General features: G+C 39.5%; 1 protein-coding gene across 3 annotated transcripts in view; it reads left to right on the top strand.

Annotated features, from left to right (window-relative positions):
* Positions 1-295: 295 nt before the first annotated feature.
* Positions 296-24,344, top strand: part of cblb (Cbl proto-oncogene B, E3 ubiquitin protein ligase) — a 155,624-nt gene continuing 131,575 nt past the window's right edge. For all 3 annotated transcript variants that reach the window (XM_059968523.1, XM_059968524.1, XM_059968525.1), the window contains exon 1: positions 296-948. In XM_059968523.1, the coding sequence (XP_059824506.1) occupies positions 554-948 (395 nt within the window). In that variant the 5' untranslated portion in view covers positions 296-553. The remainder of the gene's footprint in view (positions 949-24,344) is intronic.

The following is a 24,344-nucleotide window of genomic DNA, read 5'->3' on the forward strand; positions in this document are numbered from 1 at the left end:
CCGTCCTCTATTGGATATTCCTGATGCTAATCAAGCCCAGCTCCACCTCATGGACCCCGCCTCAAACCGTGTGCGTCAATCAGAAAGCAGTTTGTGAAAACCGTCCTCATGGATTGGTCGTTCTAAATGTCAGTCAGATGTACGTTTAGTTTTACCCCCTCTCCTGTTTCTGAATGGATAATGCGCGAAGTGGGCGGGTGTGAGGGGCGGAGCGGACTAATCCTCCAAGCGGATTGGTGGATGAGGGCACGAGTCAGGTTATCCCGCCCCGATCGTTTCTTCCTTGCTGCTCTGTTTGTGCGGAGTTGAGGCGAGTCGGCTCGGGCTTGGTGTCGCGTTAGGGCCTTTAAAAAATCTCACACACAGCTCCTCCTCTTAGGATACAGCGCATGCACATGGTGCTGTTACTCATCCCCGCACTTCGCGTGATCCCTCTCCTTCCGTGAGTTCGGGAGTTTTTAATTTATTTGCTGCAGTTGGGAGGAGTTCTTGTATATATTTTTGAAGTTTTTTTGAAAGCAGTCCTGAGGAAAAGGGGGAAAGAGGCAGGAACATGGCGGCGGCGCCGAGGAATCCACGTAGCAATGTTAAAAAGGGTCGGATTTTGGGGATTATCGACGCCATCCAAGATGCCGTTGGGCCGCCGAAGCAGGCGGCCGACAAGCGGATGGTTGAGAAGACCTGGAAGCTGATGGACAAAGTGGTGAGGCTGTGCCAGAACTCCAAGTTGCAGTTGAAAAACAGCCCCCCGTACATTCTGGACATTCTGCCGGACACTTACCAACATCTCCGCCTCATTCTGTCCAAGTATGAGGATCGCATGCACGTCCTGAGTGAAAACGAATACTTCAAGATCTATATCGACAGCCTAATGAAGAAATCCAAGCGGGCAATCAGACTGTTCAAGGAAGGCAAGGAGAGGATGTATGAGGAGCAATCTCAGGATAGGTAAAAGAAAATAAGTATATCACCCCCAAAGCACTGACCACTCATTTCTCTCTGCATCATCCCTTTCCTTTCACTGCCATGAACTTTTTCTTATTCCTTGCAACATGATGATCTAATGAGAAGTATTGCTGTCAGATATTGCAGAGTGCTGGCGTTTTTCGCGTAGGTGACTAAAATGTTATTTCTGGATGTGCGGTATTTGCTTTGCTCCATTAATAAGTTCCGAATTCGACTGAAGTTTCCATCTAAATAACAGGCTGTGTACAAATTCTACAGCGCCGTTCTTTCCTCTGTTATTCTTAAAACCAAATGCGTTCAAGTTATTCTGAACGAATTATTCGAGTGCATTGCGGATGAAGTGTAATCGTGATTAAAGTCATTCAGTAAATGGAAATCTGTTCCGCGAATGAATTAAATTCCAAGACATTGTCAAGAAATTAGCTGAGCAAGATATCAGAATCAGGAGAATATTTTATTTCTTTTTTCCATGATTTGTTTGGAAACTACAAATGGAAGACAATTATACTGACTGCAGAAGTTCCCGGTAATCAGCTGGAGGTTCTTGATGCACTGGTAATAACGTCAGTGTTAATCTTTAGCGTCATCGTATAGCAATAGTGGGTGTTCTGGTAGTCCGTGGTGGAAGCAAAAGTGGTGCTGGCATAGAATTACATAAACACACTTCCAAAAAAAAGTTATGAAATTGCTCTTCCTGGAATGATCTTTAGCACCATTCATGGGCTATGATATTAGTCCATCATTTTAGCTTGATGACATCCAAGTTTAAATTGGATTAGATTTTTATTCTGTAGAATTGACAGCTTTATGCATGTGTGATTTGGGTTTAGTAATTGCTTTTGTATTGGAGTGAAAAATTGGATCTTCATTTCAATCATGTAAGATAAAACTATAATGTAGATCACAGGATTTGAAGTTGTGGTCTCTGCTGATGGTCAAATGTCATATTACTGATATCTAAATTCTGTGGCAGTGCTTACCTGAGACTTCCCCCAAAAAGAGTTAAACTCTGTTTTGAAGACTGAAACTCCTCTTGGTGTCAGCTAGTCTTCAACTAATACCACTGAAAAATATTTAAACTACTACTCTTAGTGTTCACATAATCTTTCGCACAAATGACAGCTGTATTTATCCAACACACTCACAACTAATTGAATGAAAAATGCTTTGAAGCAATCTCATATTGTGAAAGACCTATGTTCTTTGATTACTTAAAAAGCATCAATATCCATTTTTTTTTAATTTGAGAAAGCAAAATGAAGGACCAAGTCATTTTCAAAGTAGAATGCCAATGAGTTTGAATGGTCAGCAAATATGAAATGAGTGAAGATTCAGTGATTGCTTGATACATGGTTAGGTGCTGTAAGTATTTAAATTTGCAATACAAAGTTTTGGAGGGGAATGGTGGATGTTGGGGGAAAAACAGATTTGATGAATAAGGAGACTGGATCCATCAAGATCTACTTTGGCTTCTATGTGAGTTCCATGCATGTACTGTATAAATTACAGATGTGTAATTTATTCCCAAATAAGGGAAAAAACAAGGCAAAGTGACTTCCTGATTTCATCTTGTACCTGGATGTCTGGTCACACTGTTGGGATTTAGAGAGAAACTGGAAACAGGAAATGAAGCAATTTTGCTCTTTTTAAAACAAGAAAAATATCTTTAGAATGTAACAACTTTTTAAAAAAAAATTGTCAGGGAAAATATAATACTGGAATTAGGATTATCAGTGTAAGCACTAAGTGAAAATTCTTGGCCATAATACATTTTAATTTATCTTTGGATTCTTGCTCAAAGATAGATTCACAGACAGGAGGAAGGAAATGCACAATGTAAGCAAACAATCTAAAATAAACTCTCCATTTGTAGGCTTTGTAGAATGTGGGATGGCGGGGGTTGGGTGAGAATGAAAGGAAAGAAAGAACTCACATGTCTTATCTTTGTGTTTTATGAAGAAAAGTGTGGTTGCAGACTTGTTGATAAGCCATGAAATTGGAAGTGGAATCATTTAAAAAAGAAAATGTAATGCATTCCAGACAGAATCCACTTTTACCCGTACTTGGCCCCAAGAAAAGGATGTTATTACCAAGCGGATGTAGTCATTATGAGCTGTGCTGCTGACAGTCAGATGTGAATTGCCTAAAAGAAATGCATCCTCCTGAAGTTTGGATAGCTGGCTTTGTCTTTCTCGGATGTTTAGTGATAAATGCACCAGAATGTTTGGGGAATAGTATCTTATTAGCTGCTGTTTAGGACAGAATAGATGTGCCTTCTTGAGTATGTTGTCCTGCAGAACAGAGAAGTTGTTAACTGAATTGAGTTTGCAAATTACAGAATTTTGTTGTGATTAAATTTTACAGCCCAAGATTACAGGAATATTTTATATTTTTGTTCCAGATTATGTGAACAATGGTGTTGATTAATAGTTTGAGAGATTTGGGGTCTGATTAGTATTTCCAGTGCTGTTTGTGTGGCATTTACAGTGAATGCATCTGCGTGGATTTTCCTGGGATTGCTCTGGTTTCCTCCAATGTTCCAAACATGTGCTAGTTGGTAGGTTAAATGGCTGCCATAAATTACCTCTTCTTCTCCCCCCCCCCCCCCCCCAACTGCAATGTATTTGGGTAGTCAGAGAGTCAGTGAGGTGTTAATGGTCATGAGGGAGAATAGGTTACCGAGAAATATGGTGTTAATGGTCATGAGGGAGAATAGGTTACCGGGAAATATTCAGGGTTGACAATTGCTTTCAGAGCTTGTATGAGTTTGATGTGCTAAATATCATGGAAATATGAGAATATGAAATTGGGTAAGGATCACAGATTTCCTCCTTTAAGCCTTAAGGAACCAGATAGGTTTTAATGACAATCCTGTGACTGGTGTATTTTTAATAATGCAGGATTTATTTAATCACCTGTCCTCCATTGTGGTATTCCATAAGACATAGGAGCAGAATTTGGCTATTTGGTGCATCGAGCCTGCTCTGCCATTCAGTTGTGGCTGATCCTTTATCCCCCTCCTCAGCCCCACTACCCAACCTTCTTCCTGTAACATTTGGTGCTGTGTCCTGTCAAGAACTTATCAAGCTCTGCCTTAAATACACCCAACGACCTGGCCTCCACAGCTGCATGTGGTAATAAATTCCATGAATTCACCACCCTCTGGCTGAAGAAATTTCTCTGTATGTTTAAATGGAAGTCCCTCTATCCTGAAGCTCCCCCACCATGGGAAACGTCCTTTCCACATCTACTCTGTCTTGGTCTTTCAACCTTTAAAAGGTTTCAAATGAGATTCCCCTCATCCTTCTAAGTTCTGGTACAGACCCAGAGCTCTCAAACGTTCCTTATATGATAACCATTTCATTCCCAGAATCATCCTTGTGAACTGTCTCTTTGACCTTCTCTAATGTCAGCACCTCTTTTAGATGAGGTTAGTCCTCACCAGTGCTTTCTAAAGCTTCAGCATCACATCCCTGCTCTTGTATTCTAGACCTCTTGAAATGAATGCAAACATTACATTTGCTTTCCTCACCACCAACTCTACCTGCAAGTTAACCTTTAAGGTGTTCTACACAAGGACTCTCAACTCCCTCTGCATCTCAGATTTTTTTTGTTTTCTCCCCATTTAGAAAATAGTCTGCATCTTTATTTCTACTACCAAAGTTCATGACTATGCATTTTTCAACATTGTATTTCATTTGCCACTCTTGCCCATTCTCCTAAACTGTCTAAGTCCTTGTTTCCTCAACACTGTGCCCCTTCACCATTCTCCATATCATCTGCAAACTTTAAACCATGTTGCTTGATTAGCAGTCCAGAACCCTGCCTACTAACCCAATAACTTATCTGCCTGACTATCATACCCTTGGACATGATATGATTAGGTAAAGATTTACTTAAGATTGTTCACACTAAGTAGGTGGGAGAAAAGGGACATAGTGAAGGTGATGAGATGGAGTAATGAAAATGGAGGCTTCTTTATTTGCTTCTGGAGACTGGCATGGTTTTGTTTTGCTAGACAATACTGCTGCCTCCTTGTATTGGAGAAACAACAAATCAGGTAACTGCCCTGTTACTCCAAAAAGATCCCCACAAGTCGGTCAAACAAACAGTACACAGATCCAGAACTGTGTAAACCAGAAAGTGTGCAAAAGCTTCAAGTGATACCCCTGATAAGTTTTTGAGTATCACTGCTGCACCCCATAAGCAGTTTCTGTGATGGAGTGATTTTGAAAGGCATTTCTCTACTGCCTTTTTATTGCTCACTTGCAACAAGCAAAAATGGATTTAGTTAATTTGATGTGTTGCTCGACCGAAGCTTATTTAAAGTGGAGGTTGGTGGGTTTTGGATTCGTAAGGGTGTTGCAGGTAATTGGGAGAAGGCAGAAGAAAGTGGTTGAGAGGTATAAAATATCAGCCATGATAGAATGGTGGAGTAGACTCGATAGGCAGAATGGCCTAAATCTGCTCCTATGTCTTATTGTCGATGGTAAATTTAGTTTCCCAAAGCTGTCTGGATTTGTGATTGCAGTAACAATAAATGATAACTTGATGCAGGTCACTTTGCTTTGTATTAAGGAGAGAAAGGATGCAGTAAGTAACAGGAAAATCTCTTGTAATTTGATACATGTTAGTTTTGAATCATTTTGATATGGTTAGAATGAAGTTTCATATCAAGAAAGCTTTATTCAGATCAGAGTAGTGCATTGAGATGCTGCTTTGTTGCAAATTGTCTTTTACAGATGAACCAAACAAAAGTAAACATTAATATTATCTGAGTGATTGGAAATTTGTGCCTTGAACGCTGTGTGATTAAGAAATATTTTATTTTATGCTAATGACTTGAATTTTACAAGAATTCATAGCACCGAGTCAGATGATTATAGAAACACAGAAAATAGGTGCAGGAGTAGGCCGTTCGGCCCTTTGAGCCTGCACAGCCATTCAGTGTGATCATGGCTGATCATCCAACTCAGAACCCTGTACCTGCTTTCTCTCCATATCCCCTGATCCCTTTAGCCACAAAGGCCATATCTAACTTCCTCTTAAATATAGCCAATGAACTGGCCTCAACTGTTTCCTGTGGCAGAGAATTCCACAGATTCACCACTCTCTGTGTGAAGAAGCTTTTCCTCATCTCAGTCCTAAAAGGCTTCCTCTTTATCCTTAAACTGTGACCCCTCGTTCTGGACTTCCCCAACATCGGAAACAATCTTCCTGCATCTAGCCTGTCCAATCCCTTTAGAATTTTATACATTTCAATAAGATCCCCCCCTCAATCTTCTAAATTCCAGTAAATATAAGCCTAGTCGATCCAGTCTTTCTTCAAATGAAAGTCCTTCCATCCCAGGAATCAATTATCTGATGTTTATGGTCCACATGAGCCTTCTCCCATTTTATTTGGGAGTGTAGGCATCATTTCAAAATTTGCACCTGATATAAAACTTGCATATGACTGAATCTGTGTCAGTTCTGAAGATTGCATCTGGTTCGAGAACAAATCTCTATTCATTGAATTGGAGAGGAACATCAGTGAGGGACCAAGGTAAATAGATCAGTTTTTAAATGAATTGTCCTACTTTTGCTCTTGAAAAGTTTGGTTTTTCAATAGTTTGATTTTTTTTGGTCAGATGTTTTGTTTACCAGATGGCAAAGCCAGCTGTCGAAGTTTGTTCTACTCCTGATGAACACAAAAGGGTTATTATTTATTGAGATACAATGTGGAATAGCCCCTTCCAGCCATTGAAATCACGCAGTCCAGCAATCTCCTGATTTAACCCTGGCCTAATTACAGGACCATTTGCAGTTGATAATTAACCTACCAACCAGTATGTCTTTGCCTGGTTTCCTTGCAGTTCACACGGAGGAAGCTGATGTGTTCAAGGGAAGAACAGACATACTCCTTACAGGCAGTGGTGGGAATTGAACCCAGGTTGCCTGTACTGTATAGCATTGTGCTACTGTCATTAAGGATAGAGTCATATGGTGTCCATGCAAGTGAACAATAAAAGTGACTTGACTTGAAGTTGATTTTGGGCATTGAATAGGTTGGTTGGTGAGCAGTTTGCTGCTGCCTGCAAATTCTGAATAATGGCTACAATGGTTCCGAGGATGATTCATTTATTATAAATAAATGGGCGGGTGGGGGGGGGGCAAGTGTAGGGATATAGCGAATGTTCTAGAGAGTGTGTTTAATAGGGTTGCTTTTCTTTAAAGAAAACTGGTTACTCAATGGGATAAATACCACTATGTGATTCTAGATGTTTGATCTCAGCCTATCAGCATTTTGTATTGTTTTCCTCCTCATGTAACCATCAAGTCTAATGCTGGTTGCTAGTAGGATCAAGAATTCCTAATTTTCACCACCGTGTGAGTGAAGAATGTTTCTTTTGATCTACGCACTAGATTTATGGTGGCTAGTTTTTAAGCTTGCTACAAACAGAAATCTTTTCAACTTCTGTTGATGTCCACCATAATTTAAAAATCTTTATTAAGTCAAACTCCATTACTCGTTTTCCTAGAATAATCATTCCTAATCTGTTTATTCTTTCCTTGAACTGTACTCTCATTCTGGTAACTTTGTAGTAACTTACTGTGATGCTTTAACATATATCATTGAGTGTTTTAACCAAAGTTCTTCATTATCGTATGTCTCTGTTTTTGAACTGGATTCTTTTAGAAGGGACTCAGAGTGCTTTGTTTTTGTGGTCTGTGTTCCTGTCAGTCTGCTGCTATCTTTGCGTGATACAATGATAATGGAGTTACTGCCTGAGCAGAGCGTGTCTAGTCTCTTCAGTGTTTTAAAAACAGCAGTCATCCCTTGTCTTTTTTAATCTGCTTAAATTCATGAATTGTATATGAAAAATAACATTTTGCTGAAGTACTGTAATTTAAGATGTGATTTTAGTACTTCAGCTTTTTTCATTTGGCCACTAACACCTTACTAAATGTAAGCTGGCCTAAAATGCGGATGTTTTTAATTTTCATTTTCGGTAGATGGAATTGGTGATAATCCTATTTTCATTTTCTTAAAAAGAGCAGAAATTTTCTTTATGAACTAAATAGTTTTATAGAATCATATTCTGTCTAGATTAAAGAGTCATGATTTGGAAGTTGCTGTATCTTGCTTTTGATATGGCATTGTTTTAAAATCCATCAGTTTACTCATTTTGCTCCAGTCATTAGAATGTGTGGGCAGCACTAGAACTAAAATATTCACTTCGAGTGACACTGTCTTTTAGGAATTTAAATTGTAGATGATTTTTTAAATGCGTAATGTTTTAGCAGTGTACAGAAGTTTTATTTGGAATATTTTGGAAAAATGTACCAGTTTAGTTTTGCAATCCTATGAGCAGTGGACTTGTAACCTGTCTATGTGACCTTTACATCATGTGAACACATTTAAAGGATGAAATTCCTGATGTACTAAGCCTGGAAATTGGAATTTGTAGTCTGATGGGCATGTGGTAAACCTTTTAAACTTTGAAACACTTTGGCTGTTTCAGTCTTGTCCATAGTTGCTCAGTTAACCCTCTTTATAATTTTTGGTTTAACTGCACATTGTAGAGTAGAAAAAAGACTGGAGGACTAAAGTGCTATCTAAATTTTGAATACTTGCCCATATTAATTATAAATAAATCCTGTTGAGAACTACTCTTACGGTTTTCCAAAGATGACCTCTAAAACAAAGTGGTGGTGGTTGATTGAAATTACTTTGTGCTACAACCGATGTACTTGGTATCCAGCAGAGTTCTGGTTATAGTGTTTAAATATATTCCATACATTTAAAACTGCATCTGCACAGCTGTATGCTTCTGTGCTAGAAGCCTAGTGTAAAACCTTTTTGCTGGTGACCCGGGGCAAATAATTGCCCACGGCTTGAAGTGGAGAGGCCCTCTGTGAGGGCTGGGATTTGTGTAGGTTGTGTGAGCATCACTACTACCTTATCTGTCCTTTTTCTCCATTGTTAGTAACTCCTTTTATCTCCTACCCCATCAGTGACTTTTTTTTCTTAATTGTTTTCTCTGCATCTTAAAATTTTCTGATTCTAGTGAAAGTTCACAATCCTGAAACAATAGCTCAGTTTATCTATCTACACATCTTTATACTTGCAGTACTTTTTGCTTTATTAAAAGTTTATAGTTATTTTTGTGAACTGGGTTTAATGTTGAACTATGTACATGAATGAAATGTGTTTATGCACCAGTTCCCCTCGGTCTGGGTGGCTAAGATGTAGGACAAGTGGATTTGCTACACTCCAAATATTATTTTAACCATTGACTAATATGCTATTTTTGACTCTGCAACCACTGATCCAATTTGTAAATTCTTGAGTGTTTGGGGGAAATCTCAACAGATTCTGAGCTTTAATTAATATTGCATATGTGTATTAATGGGCAATTATTTTGATTTATTTTGCTGGCAGATACGTTCAGTGATCAATGTATGGCTTTAAAAGCCATGTATAAATTTTGTTTGAACAGTTGGGTGCCTCAGATTTTTCACAAATGGCCATCAGCCCAGCCAGTGTGACATCATGTCGTACTAATAGCACAAGCAAACCATTGACCCCAGTGGTGCCATATAGTACCACCTCTCAGACATCTTCATATTCTCCTATTATTTTCTGCCTAGTGCATCCTACTTAAGTACATATTTCTGGCCAGATTACATTTCACTGTTGTTGCACATTTCTTGCTGTTTTCATCAAAATGTTAAGTTACTGATAACGGAGGAGTTTGACTAGTGAAAAAGTAGTTTTGAATGTCAGTGGCTCCATTTCTTCTTTCTAATTGCTAGCATGGGCAGAATGGATTTAAAAATAGTACTATATAAAAAGCCAAATGTGACACATTTTGTACTGTCATATGCCGAGGGGAAAATTTTAAATGCCATTTTATCCTGTGCTTATCTACTTCAATTGTGTGCTAATCCGAAAGCTATAAGAAGTGAAGAGGGAGTATAGAACACAATGGAACTCTATCTGATGTAACGTTCTTTTTGATGTGGGTAGACACAATTGATGCCAAAATAAATAAATTATTGCAATTTTATGCACCATTTTTGATTTTTATGTATGTTGAAGCATGCAGTAGAAAGCCCAGACTTGGATACACTTAGAAATAATATATCATTGCATGAATGACATTAAGTCATTACAAGTGGAGGCCAGTGAAAATTAAACTTTGTTTTTTGCAGGAGATGAATCAATATTTCGAGGTCGATGAGTTTGTGGAGATCCTATGTTTTCTTTTGTTGATTAGTTTATTTATTGGCTCCTAACAACAACAACATCACCGATACTGCTTGGCTCATTCTGGGTAGTTGTAAGCATTGAAATCCTGTGACTCTGGAAAGTATACTGTGGTCTGCCCTATATTTTCCAGGAGTGAAGTGAGACTGCTTTGTTATATGTTAGTTGAGTATGATTATTACAATATTTCTAGAATTCCTGTGGCACTATGATAGCTGTGATGAAGCTGGTTTCCATTTGTATCTGCATTGTTACTTGAAGGAACTTGGTGACTGCAGTATGTTGAAGTTAAACATTTTATTTTCTTTAAGTTGCTTCTACTCTAAGCTGTATTATGTTACTACACTAAATTAAAAGTCATTTAAGTTTCTGGTTTAAGGGAGTGCTGGTGAAGCACAGTGACTTTCTGGCAGCAATCAAAACTACTAATTATTTTATTAATCACATTTTTTCTGTAAAATGATCACTGCAATCAATAGCCTGTAACTTTTTCTTTGGAGTTGAGGTTTTGAACCACCTGTATGAACTTGCATTTTTTTTTGTAGTGTGGACTGAAGTCTTGAAGGTGCTAGGATGGTTGCGGCATGGCATGTATGGGCTGAATCGAGGTGGCAGGGCCTGGGCCCAAGAGCAGGGAATGAGCCAATGTCTGGTCTTTGGAGCTGATTCCAAGTGCCACAACCAAGGCTTTGGGGCCTGGGCCTGAGAGTGAGGAACAAGCTGATGTTTGATTTCAGTGCTGGAACAGATTGTAAAGGTCAGTTATGGGCTGATTCAAGCCCAAGAGTGTATTGAAGTGGCAGGGCCTGGGTCTGAGAGCAAGGAACGACCCACTTTTAGGCCAGTTTAATGCTGGGCCAGATTGAAAAGGTCAGGGTGTCAGGGATGGAGGAGAGGGACAGACTATTGTTCAGTTTGCTGCTCAAAGTTTACTTGTCTCTGCACTGAATTGTGACTAATGTTTTGGCTGTGGACTCGCATTTGTGAACTTCAGTTCTGAATATTAGTTCCTTATTTTTACTGCTGTCACTATATTTTTCTGCACAATGGGTGTTAGACGGTCTTTTTTTACTGGGTTCGTTCTATTGGGTTTCTTTGTTTTGTGTTTGCCTGTAAGGGGCTGAATCTAAAGGTTATATGTAGCATACTTCAATAGTGTTCTTTATCCTGCCTTTTCTATTGTGAAAAATAATATATATATAATTTTGTATATTTTGTACAATTTCAAATTTAAAAAACACTAAGTTTTCTCCTAAGCTGAGCTTGCTCAAAAAAGAGAACTTCCTCTTGTAAATAATGCAGCATCATTCTGATTGAATGGAAAATTGTACTGGAGGTTGAATGTTCTCACCACCTCATCAGTTTTTGACAGCAAGTTGCAGTAGATGTTTGTTTTTGCTTCCACTGCAATCATGATCTTGAAAAGTACAGCTAAATGTGCTGCCTACTCAGGTTCTTTCTAAATTTATGACCATTTCTGGGTCAACCACACTTCTAGATTCTAATTTTTTTTTGTTTTTCCCTCAAATTACTTGATTCTTTTATTGATCACCTTAAATTTATGCCACAGGGATATTGACCCATCTATTAAACTTTCCATTAACCCTCCCTCTTCTAGAATGAAACAACACCACACAATCTTTCCACATAGTAAACTTCTCCATCCTTGACAGCTTCCTTGTAATGACCCCCAGAGCCTTAATCAAGGCTACCCCATCCTTCTCATGTATAAATAACAGAAATTTAGATTTCACATTTAAACTTTATCCAAGAATCTAGCCGGTCAGCTGTGGTGTAATTTTTTTTCTCTAAATATGGATTCAACATAATCACTTTGCTCTTATTTAATGACTCTGTTAGAAAAGAGGAATATCATGGAATCTTGGCTCTCCCTATTTCCCTATACGGAAGTATTCTATCCTATGTATTACTCTTCCCCTTATTTACCCTCTCATGCATAAATAATCATGCATAAGAAAATCTTTCACTTACCCAGAAAGAATTCGGTATAGATGATCTACTCATTAATAATTCTCTGCAGTATTGAGTGTAGTTCCCACAATGAACAACTCAACTAACTCTTAATATCTCAATCTCTAAACCATGGCTTCAACATTTAGTTCTAAATTAATTATCTATTGATATGATGGTTCTTCCGGTTTAAGATGGTGATATCAAAGGTGTGTAACAGCTTCTTTGTAGTTCAAAAGCAAAGAAATTTGATTAAAAATATTATTAACATTTTTGAGGTGAAGGGTGGTGAACTATCACCACAAACAATGCAGAGGTGAGTGACAGCAGAGCAAATTGGCAAGATGTGCCCTGCTTGTACATTGCAAAATCAACACACTAGGAGTTGGAGCTGTGCTGGTTATAGTGGACAATTTGGAGGGGAGAACGCTGTACAGAGTAATTCTGATGCCAGTCCAGCTGGCCTGGTTACAAGGATAAAGTACTCTAAATGTCGACCTGATTTGAAAAGATCAAGAACTGCTTTCTCCAGCAGTGAAATCCAGGTCCGAAGCAATCACTGGGTGGTGTGTTCCAGGCATAGAGTGATTCGCCACATCGGGGCCTGGATCCATATGCAAGGTTTAATCTGCTGTTTGGACAATCTAAATGCTGGCCCATATAGACTGGAAGGGCAGTGTGTCGAGAGTTGGCCAAGGTTGGGTCGCTCTGGTGCCAAGCTGATAAAGAGACGTCGAGGACAGTGCCTTCAGCAGCAAAATTTAGGCCTGAAGCAATTTTCCTTGGGGTCCAAGTCCTAGTGTGAGGTTAAATGCTGCCCAAGATGCACTGGGGACTCTCTCTCTCTGCGACACAAAAACTGTGAGACTGCCCCTGCCTGCTGTGCTTCGTGTCTGCAAGTTTTGGGCGATTTGCCTTGCTAATATATTGAACTGAATACTGAAGCTTTGGACTTATTCTGGGGTGCTCCAGGGATTTGGATCTAAGGACTCAATTTGGTTCGGAATGCTGTTGTTGTTTGCATGATTTGTTTTTATCTCTTTCTCTGTGCACATTGGGGATTGGTCTTTATTTTTTCTAAAAAGTGTTCTTTCAGGTTCCTTACTTTGCCATTACCTGTAGATAAACAAATCTCAAGGTTGTATAATTTATATATTCTTTGACAATAAATGTATTTTGAAATTGATGCAAACTAAAGATTCTAGCATTAAATAGTTTCAGTGGGAGGAAGCAGTCTTGGATCCAGTTTGTCATATTGGAGCCCATAGGTGTATTTTTGCCCCCTCTGAATACCTTTTTGCCTTTTTGGGTTTCTCTGCTAGGGGCCCTGCAATTTCTGTATTAGCCTCCCACAGGGTCCAAGGAAACACCTAGACCTAGTCAGGCCTTGGGGATTTATCCACCCTAATTTGCTTCAAGACAGCAAACACCTCCTCCTCTGTAATCTGTATAGAGTCCATGGCATTGCTGCTGCAGTCCCTCAATCTGTAAGACTGTGTCCATCTCCTGAGTAAATACAGATGCAAAAAAATCCATTTAAGATCTCCCCACCTCCTTCAGTTCCACACATAGATTACCCTTCTGATCTTCCAGAGGACCATTTTTAATTTTTTTTTTAAAACCTTGCTATCTTTTCGCTCTTAACATTTGTAGAAAAACTTGGGATTCCCCTTTAGCTTGTCTGCTAGAGCAACCTCCTGTCATCTCTTTGCCCTCTTGATTTCTTTGGTCTTTTCTTGCATTTCTTAAATTCCACAAGTACCTCATTTGTTCCTGCAAGCACCTCTTCCTTTTTCTTAACAATGGCCTCAATTTCTCTAGAAACCCAAGGTTTCCTAAACCTTTTATCCTTTTTTATATTCCAATAGGAACATACAAACTTCATTCTCAAAATTTCACTTTAGAAGGCCTCCCACTTGCCAAGTGCACTTTTGCTAGAAAACAAACTATCCCAAAGCACATTTGCCAAATCCTTTCTGATACCATAAAAATTGGCCTGCCTTCAATTTAGAATCTGAACCCAAGGACGAAACCGACCCTTTTCCATAACTATTGGCATTATGCTCACTAGATGCCAAGTGTTCCCCTACATAAACTTCTGTCACTTACTGTCTCATTCTCTAATAAGAGATCTAGTGTCTAATTCTCTCCAGTTGGGACCTCTATGTACCAATGAAGAAAACTTTGCTGAACACATTTGACAAACTCTATGGCATTCATCCTTTTTACAGTATGGGAGTCCCAGTCAATATGTGGAAAGTTTAAAATTACCTATTACCTGAACCTTTTGTTTCTTGCAACAGTTTACAATCATTTCACAAATTTACTCCTCTAAATTTGCTCTACAGACTGTTGGGTTATATATAAGATAATCCCAATAATGTGGTCATACCTTTTTAATTCTTTAGTTCTACCCATGTAGCTTCACATTTCTCCTATCTGCCCTGACTTAGTGCTGACTAGTAATGCCACAGTTCCCTCTTTAATCCCTCTCACTCTATCACATTTAAAACAAGAGAACCCTGGAACACTGAACTGCCAGTCCTGCCCCTATTTGCTTTCCCTGCAATACTCTTTGTATTGAAATATGTGTAGCTCAGAACATTAGTCCCATCATATTCTACTTCAATTCCTGACCCTTTATGTAAATTTAACATCTTTCTCCACAACCCCTCCACTATCTGTTCTAACGCTCTGGTTCCCATCCCCCTGCAACTTGTTTAAACCCCCTGCCCCTGTGCAGCACAAGCAACCTTCCCTCTAGGATATTAATTAAAAAGGTTTTTTTTAAAAAGAAGACAAACTACAATTTAAGAGTAACAAGTTAGAACACTACAAATACTACTACTATTACTAGTAATATAAAACAGTATTAGTTCTAATAGTTATCAACAGAGGAATTTATCCAGAGTACTTTCGTTTGTGAAAGAACAAAATCAAGGCAAACTGCCTTTATACAATGCATCCTCCAAGTCTTCATTTTTTTTGAGATGTTTGAGAAATCGATGTTCATGCCATCAGGTGCTACCCAAACTTGCAGCAGGGTACAAGACCATCTCAAAGGCACTGAACATACTTCAGAGCTCAATCCAGTCCATCATGAAAAATATGAACCCAGAGCAACACAGGTGAGATCAGGCTGGCCCTCTAAACTTTGTTGCCAGAGAAGAATGGCACTCTAAAGAGAGGCTATTGTGATGCGAATAGTCACTCCGAGTGAGCTGCAGAAGTCAGTGGCTGCAACTGGAGATGAAGTTTATGGCTCTGAAATCTCTAAGCCTTTGCACAAAAAAGGTATTGAAGAGTGGAAAAGAAGCCCTGTGTTTGAAGAAAAGCGTATTCTTGCCTGTAAAGACTTGGTAAGCATCACTTAGATACTGTAAAGGTGTGGAAGCAGGTCTTGTGGTGAGATGAGACTAAAGTGAAACTTTGCCTCAACACTAAGCAGTACCTGATTGATGCGCGGTATTAGATTTGCACCACACATCAGCCAGGTAGCACCATCGCTACTGTAAAGTATGGTGGAGGGAACGTCATGCTGTGGGGATATTTTTCAGCAGCAGGGACTGGAAATCTAGTCAGGATTGATGGGAAGATAAATACTACTAAATACAGTGATCCTGGATTCAAAAAAACCTGCTAGCCTCTGCCAGAAAGTTTAAACTGAGGAGGGAGTTCATCTTTCAGCAGGATATTGCAGTGGTTCCCAACATGCAAAGCATGTGCTACTGGGCCGCGAGGAAACAATACGATTTGTCGATATGAAATGATATGAGTCACTGCACCTTTCCTCATACCCTGTCACGCCCACTGCTGAACTTGAACGCACGCGAGGTCATTATACACACAAAGCCATTACCCACATGAGGTCATCAGTTGCCTAAACGCAGTGATACCCTAGTGCCAGGGATCACTGGTTGGTCTTGGGTAACTGGCCACCTTGCGTGGCTGTACCGTTGCTACTGGCTTGGAGCGTGGACAGATAGGCTGCACCTCTGAACCTGTTTGGCATACCAAATGTTCGTGGGGAACCCGATGCTAAAATATTCGCAGATGACCTAATTTGGGCACAGGGTGTCGTAAGCAGGAGAGCAGCTACCTCGCTGCGATCTACTGAAAGTGATCCCTTGAGCCAAACTTTTGTCAGCCGATAGATCCTACATGGTGGGGTGGGACACCCTGTTTCACTCCTCACTCGGTTGGTCACTCTCTCTCTGGACTGCGACCGCCGCGGCCCCAGCACAGGGACCTCTGGCCCTTACCTTGTCTTCTCACCCCATCCACGACCAGCTGCACTTGGCCAAGGCATCTGGCAGTGGGCGGGCGGAGGCTGGAGTTCGGGCCCGGAGACTGTCTAATAAGGCAATGAAGCCCTCAAAACTGCTTCAGTACCTTGAGTCCAAGAAACCCTGCACTGAAAGACAAACCCATTGAGTCTTTTGAGCGATTAAAAAGAACGTGAGCAAGCGGGACAGAAGCAAGGTGCTGATAGCCATGTAAACTAAATTGCGGAATAGATTGGACATAAGGAACCTCCTTCGAGTATCGCTGTATTCTGGTCATGTTTAATACCCTGCTCTCCCGCCCCGGTCCCGTTGGCCGCTCCGCAAGAATATTGTCAATATTAAACCGGTCAGCGGTGCAAAAAAGGTTCGTGGCCCCTGGGGTAGTGACCCAAAGTGCACTGCCAGAACAACTGAGGTGTGGCTTCAAATGAGGAAAATTTATGTCCTTGAGTGGCCCATTTAGAGTCCTGATCTTAATTCAATCGAACATCAACAGACCTCAACAGCATACCTCAAGATAGCTGACCACCACCACTCACCAACTAACCTGACACAGCTTGAGCAATTTTTCAAGGAGGAATGAGCAAATCTTGCTAAGTTGTGCAAAGCAAATAGAGACTTATCCAAAAAGACTTCTGGCTGTAATAGCTGTGAGAGGTGGTGCAACTAAGTACTGAGCAGAAGGGGATGAATACTTTTGAACTGCTGACATTTCAGTTTTTATATTTTTAATTTTTCATTCTTTACAATTTTCCCTTTTTGGGGCTCAACTGTGGGGGAGGAGCATGTGATTCACAAATTAAAATTCTCGGTTAAACTGATCAAAATCACTGGTTGTAATGCTAATGTGAACAAAAGGTTGGGGCTAAATACAGTTGGCCCTCCTTATCTGCAGGGGATTGGTACCGGGACCCCCCCCCCGTGGATACCAAAAAACATGGATGCTCAAGTCCCTTATTTAACCTGTCTCATATGGTGGACTTTAGGGCCTGGCGGAGCTTGGGACCCGCTGCCAGCGGCTGCTGCTGTTTCTGTTCCGTTGACGGAAAGCGATCACGATTCAAAATAAAGTGGAAATAATAAAGTGATCGGAAAGAGGTGAAATTCCATCGGTCACTGGAAAAGTGTTAGGCTACAGTCAGTCAACGATCGGAGTAATTTTAAAGGATAAAGAATAAAGTGAGAATAATGGACCATGTGAAAGGGCCTGCCTCAATGAAAGCTACAATTATTACTAAGCAACACAGTGGTTTAATTATTGAAATATGTATGTTTCTTAAGTGTTTTATATGCATAGAAAGGTAAAATATATACTATATACTAAGACAAATGTTTGACTAACTGACGCTACATAATGTGTTTTCCGATCTGTGGTTGGTTGAATCTGCGCATGCGGAACCCATGGATAAGGAGGGCCGACTGTACTTTTGCAAGACTGTACTTTTCCCAGTAAAGGTTCATTTCTTAATGTTGGTAACAGATGACCTTCGACAATAATGTGTGATGTCATAAATGCTCATTGTTTAAAAAAAATCCAAACAGTGATATAAATGAGCACTTGGCTTAAATTTCTTCCCCATTCTGATGTTTGGTCTGAACAACAACTGCACTTCTTGACCTTGTCTGCATGGTTTTATGCATTGTGCTGCTGCCACATGATTGGTTGATTAGATATTTGCAATAACGAGAAAGCGTACTTAATAAAGTGGCCACTGAGCATAATTTGAAGTGCAAATGTTGTAAGCACTTAAAGATGCCGGTATTGTGGCCGACAGTTTTAAAAATATTGTAAGCTATTTATGGCTAGTGATTTTTGAAATGGTGCTTGAATTTATCCCCTGGTGTTATTGAGAGAAGACAATAAGACATGGGAGCAGAATTAGGGCATTCAGCTTATTGAGTCTGCTCCAGCATTCCATCATGGATGATTTATTATTCCTCTCAATACTATTTTCCTGCTTTCTCCCTGTAACCTTTGATGCCCTTACTGATCAAGAACCTATCATCTTCCACTGCAAATATACCCAATCACTTGGCCTCCACAGCCGTCTGTTGCAATGAATTCCAGTCAAATTAAATTTGATGAAGCGTTGTCTACAAATTCTAAAGTAAGTTTTAATTTCAACTGTTTATGTTTGTTGTAAATTAGATTGAAGTTTTATTTCTATATAATGTGTTTTTTGGATTAAGACAAGACTTCATTTATCAATTTGTTATTTGTTTAGTCAAGACTACAAACATACAATTATTTCATTCTGAATAGAAGACTTAGATTTAGTAGTAATTGAAAAGTACTATTTGACATTCTGCTTTAATTACAGCATGGGCAATGAAAATTTGTGGCCCAAGTCTTGCAACTCTGGCAGTGAAAGGTGTCTCCGGTACTGCCTTGCATTGTTCTTTACAACAACTGTGTGTTTTGTTCTGCTCTTCTTCCTCTTTTGAGGTGTCTTCCTCCTCATTACTTCCTCTGGCAAGGACTCTGCCCTATTAGTAGGTCAATCATGCATATAGTGCAGGCTTTGCTTAAGTTCATTAAGTGTCAACTTCCCCACTGTTTCCCTCCTCCCACCCCACTATAGAAGGGAATGGAACCTCATATCTAAAATTCAATACATTTTTCTAATACTAAATGCTTTAACCATCATGCAGATAATTCTTCCCATTCTTTGGGTGGTACGATAGCATTAGGGTTAGCCCACCATTTTACAGTCCACCAACCCACGTTTAATTCCTGCTGTTGTCTCTATGGCATTTGTATGTTCTCTCCATGATCGCAAGGGTTTCCTCCAGGTGCTCTGGTTTCCTCCCATCTTCCAAAAATGTGCAAGTTAGTAGGTTAATTAGTCACATGGTTGTACTCGTGCAACGCAAGCTTGTTGGCTTGAAGCACCTGTTATTGTGCTGTGTCCATAAGCAAAATAAGTAAATTATATTGACACATAATAAGATCAGTACCAATTTTCTGGGAAGCTAATATTAACTTGTGATTAACTAGAATGGAAGTCTTTTCTGGACATTGAAACCTCAAGGTTTATTATTGGGTGCAGTTTGAGGTCTTATATATTTAGTAAGTCGGCTGTGATGGCGGTTTCTGCTTTTTCTCTCAGCTGATGGTGGGGGAAAAGATGTCAAGCGATTCTTGAAAGGCTAGAATAAGCCTGAGATATCAATGCAATGTCTGTGCCAGAAGTCTGCAGCAAAGAATCTAAAGGTAAGGAAGCAAGTTACTGGCTCTGACTTCTACAAGGGGAGCAGGTCAAGGTCAGTGCTAGAATCTGCAAGTCTTCACACAGGAAGTCACATATCTGTGTACAACTGCTTTGGTGAACTTGAACAGCATTCTTTAAAAGAAACATAAAGTATGACCATAATGAAAACAGAAAAAAACTGGAAACAGCAAGCAGTCCAGGCTGCAATGTGTGGGAAAAGTAGTTACATTTAGGATCTGACATGGTTTTAGCTAGAAAGAAGATATTTGCTTATTTATTGAGATACAGCATGGACCACGGTCTGCTGGCCCTTTGAACCAAGCTACCCAACACCACTTGATATAACCCTAGACTAATCGCAGGACAACTTATGATGACCAGTTAACCGGTACATCTTTGGACTGTGGGAGGAAACATGGTCACAGGGAGAACTTACAAACTCCTTACAGGCAGCAGTGGGAATTGAACCCATGTTGCCTTTACTGTAAAGCCTTGGGCTAACCACTACACTAGAGTGCCAAAACTAGGAAGTAATAAATAAACTGACAGGAAGAGTAAGAGTATGTTTGAGGGTGGTTCTAGAAGGTTGATCCATTTCTGTGTACTCACTGTCAGATTTTTATGTTAGATGGTAGTTAAAGCTGGGGGTTACAAAAGTAATAGAAGGACAAAATGAAAGGTATCTGAGTGTACCTGACATTCAAGACAAAAATGATGAATTGAAAAAGGGGAGATAAAGTATAGAATGATAACCACCACAGAGACTTGGCTGCAGGATGACATAGATTGGAATCTAAATTTTGAAGGGCATATGAAATCTATAAAGGGTGGGAAGCTAGAAAAAGGTGGAAGTGTAGCTGTTTATTACTGATGATCAACCAAATAGGGATGGCCTAAGTTTGAAAACTTAAGTTGTAGAAGCAGTTTTGGTGGATATAGGAAACAAAAGCAACAAGTCACACTTGGAAGTGGTCTCCAGGTACCAAATAGTAACTGCAGTAGAAATGAATATAAAGGCTAAAATAATGGGTGACGTCCATAACCTTGTGGTAATAAGCATGATTTTAATACAAATTTGTTTAAAAAAATTCAGATGGACAAGAGTAGTTCAGATCACTGTTTATGGCAGATTATTGGGACAGCTTCTGAGGATGGCAAGTTTTGGACTTCATAGTGAAAGTGTCCTTAATCAGCATTGAATTTTACATTTAGTTTGAGCGAGAGTGTCCAAGGCTAGTAATCATTATTAAATAAGGGCATGAAAGCAGAGCTAGCAGGCAATGTGATATAGCAGATTTGAGCTAAGAGATTGGTCGGTCACAGTGCAATGGTAAATATTGAAGGAACTCTTCCAATATACACGGATTAGATACTTGCTAACATTGAAGAAAAAATCTTAGACAAGGACACTAAGCATGTTTCTGGTTCAAATAATATCAAAGAGAAAGCATATGATCAAAGGGTGGGAAATGAGAAGAGTAAATAGATTTTAAAATGGCAAAGAATGACTAAAAATTTAAAAAATACAATAAATATAAAAACATGAAAAATTCAAGAGAGATTTGCTTTTTTAAAACAAAGTGCTGATCCTATAGAAATTGGAAAATGGGAAAATTATGTAAGCTAATTCACCTGCAACCTCTTTAAACATATTTTGTTTGCAGGCATCATTCCAAAAGGAGCTGCAAATCAAGAATTGGGAGGAAAGAGCTAGGATGGGGGAAAATTATAATCACCAAGGAAGTGGCACTGAGCAAAGCGTTGGGCCTGGCCACAAGTATGGATGGACTTCATCCAAATATTTTTAAAGAATTGATGAATGAAATGGTTGATGCATTGGCTTCAGTTTCTCCAAAATACTTTGGATTCTGCTAAGGTTCCATTGGATTAGGAAAATCAAAAAAAAAAGAGAGCAAGAAAGCAGGGTACTATAGCCCAGTTAGAACATAGAAAATAGCACAGGAACAGGTCCTTCAGTCCACAATGATGTGCTAAACCAAATAGATTAGTAAACAACTGAACAACTAATCTATAGGCCCCTCTGCCTACAGAATGTGCACATCGCTCTTTCTTTTTCACATTTGTGTACCTATCTAAATGTCTTTTAAACATTCCTAATCTATCTGCCTCTACCACCATTCCAGGCACCTACCACTCAATACTTTTTTAAATAAAAACAACTTGCCTCTCACACTCCTTTAAAATTATCCCTTCTTTCCTGAAATGCATGTGCTGTAGTATTAGATATTTCAATCCTGGGAAAAAGATGCTGTTTGTCTTTCTATGATACTCTATCTATACTTCTGATAATCTTATAAACCTCTATCAGATCTCCCCTCAGCCTCTGCCTCTTCAGCTTAAGTTTGTCCAGCCTGTTGTTATTATATATGCCCTATAATCCAGGCTGTATCTTGGTAAAACTCTTTTGCACTCTCACCAAAGCCTTGACATCCTTCCTATAATGGGGTTACAAGAACTGTGTTCAATACTTTGGATGTGGCCTAACTAGTTTTATAAAGTTGCAACATAACTTCCTGACTTTTGAAATCAATGCCTTGGTTAATAAAGATTAGCATGCCATATGCCTTCTGAGCCACCCTACGAACCTACATGATCAATTTCAGGGAGCTATGAACTTGGACACCAAGATCGCTCTGCTCATCAACAGTGTTAAGACTCTTAACAGTATACTGTCTTCATGTTTGACTTGCCAAGGTGCAACACTTCATATTTGGTTGAGATAAAATCTGTCTGCCGTTTTTCTGCCCATATCTGCACCTGATCTATATCCTGCTATATTCTTCACCAGTTATATATTTTATCCCCAACACCACTAATCTTTGTATCATCTGCGTACTTACTAACCCACCCATCTACATTTTCATCCAGGTCATTAATATACATCTGAAACAGCAGAGGTCCATATCAGTACACATCTCTTTGAAACACCACTAATCAAAGACCTCTAGTGAGAATAAGTCCCTTTGACCATTAACCTCTGTCTTCTATTGGCAAGCCAATGGCCAATTTACCATGGATCCCGTGCATCTTAATCTTCTGGAAGGGCCTTCTGTGAGGGACCTAGTCAAATACCTTACTAAAACCATGTAGGCAACATCCACAGCTGTACCTTCATCAATCACCCTTCTCACCTCAAAGTACTCAGTCAAGTTTGTAAGACATGACTTGCCCTGCACAAAGCCATGCTGGCTCTCCCTAATTAGGCTTATAAAGGCTTATAAGTCCTATCCCTAAGAATTCTTCCCAGTGACTGCCATACCACTGACATGAGACACACCAATCTTTAGTTTCCAGGATCTTCCCTGATTCCCTTCTTGAACAATGGAATAACATTAGCTACTGGCCAGTCCTTTAGGACCTCTCCTGTGGCTAGAGAGAACACAGAAATAATGGTTAAGGCCCAGCAAATCTCTTCACTTGCCTCTCTCAATAACATGAGATGTATCCCATCAGGAACTGGTGACTTGTCCAACTTAATGCCCTTTATGAGACCAGTACTACCACCTCCTTTACCTCAAAGTGCCCTGGCATATTAATGCACTCAGTTCTGATCTCTCTATCCTCCATGTCCTTCTCCTTGGTAAATACTGATGTAATGTACTCATTAAGGGCCTCCCCCACACCCTTCGCATCTAAGTAAATATTCACCCCTTTATCATTGAGTGGTCCCACCCTCTCCCTAGTTATCCTCTTGCTGCTGAAGTTTGCGTAGAGTGCTTTGGGAATTTTAATCCAGCTTGCTAAACTTTCCACGACCCTTCCTAGTTTTCTTAATTCCCTTCTTGAGTTCTTTTCTGGTTACTTTATAATCTTTTAGGACGCTATTTGATTCCAGCTTCCAAAGCTTTTTTTCCTCAACTAAATTCCTCACCTCCCTTGATATTCAAGATCCTGTTACCTTGCCATAAACATCTTTCATGAAATTGTTAAAAGCCATTATTTAATACGTAAAAGAAAGGCAAATCAAAATATTTAAGGTAATCATCACAGTCAGCATGATTTTATGAAAGGATAATAATGTTTGGCCAATGCATTGGCATTCTTCGAAGAGTTAATGCCCTATGAATAAAGGTAAACCAGAGCATCCATTGAGATTTCCAGAGGAAGTTAATAAAATGCCACATCAAATGCTATTGAGGGAATTAAGTGCTTTGGTATCTATAGATTATTTCCTTGCTAACAAGACATTTTCTAGTACTGGGACCTCAGCATTTTGCTATTTACATAAACAACTTGGATGATGACGCAAAGTTATGCAGAGGAGCCAAGGAGCTTACAAACAGAAGTTGATAAAGGAGTATAATTGTGCATAAAAATTAGTAAAGGGCATTATGTAAATAATGTGCTTTTGCAGAGCTTTGTGGTGCAGGGGGATCTAACAGAATGCAAATACAGTTAATAATTGGGGGAAAATAACAATGTTAATTATCTCAATGCAATAGTAGAGAGGCTATGCTTCAATTATGCAGAGCATGGTAAAAGTATATCTGGGATATTGAATGCAGTATTGTTCTCATTTAAGGGAGGATGTAAATTGGTGGGAAGCATTCAAAGAAGGTATCCTGGACTGATACCTGGTATGGGTGAATGGCTTTTGATGGAAGAAAAGACAAAGTAAGATGTATCTGTTGAAAT

Source organism: Hypanus sabinus, chromosome 4, assembly GCF_030144855.1.
Source record: "Hypanus sabinus isolate sHypSab1 chromosome 4, sHypSab1.hap1, whole genome shotgun sequence".
NCBI classification, from domain to species: Eukaryota; Metazoa; Chordata; class Chondrichthyes; order Myliobatiformes; family Dasyatidae; genus Hypanus; species Hypanus sabinus.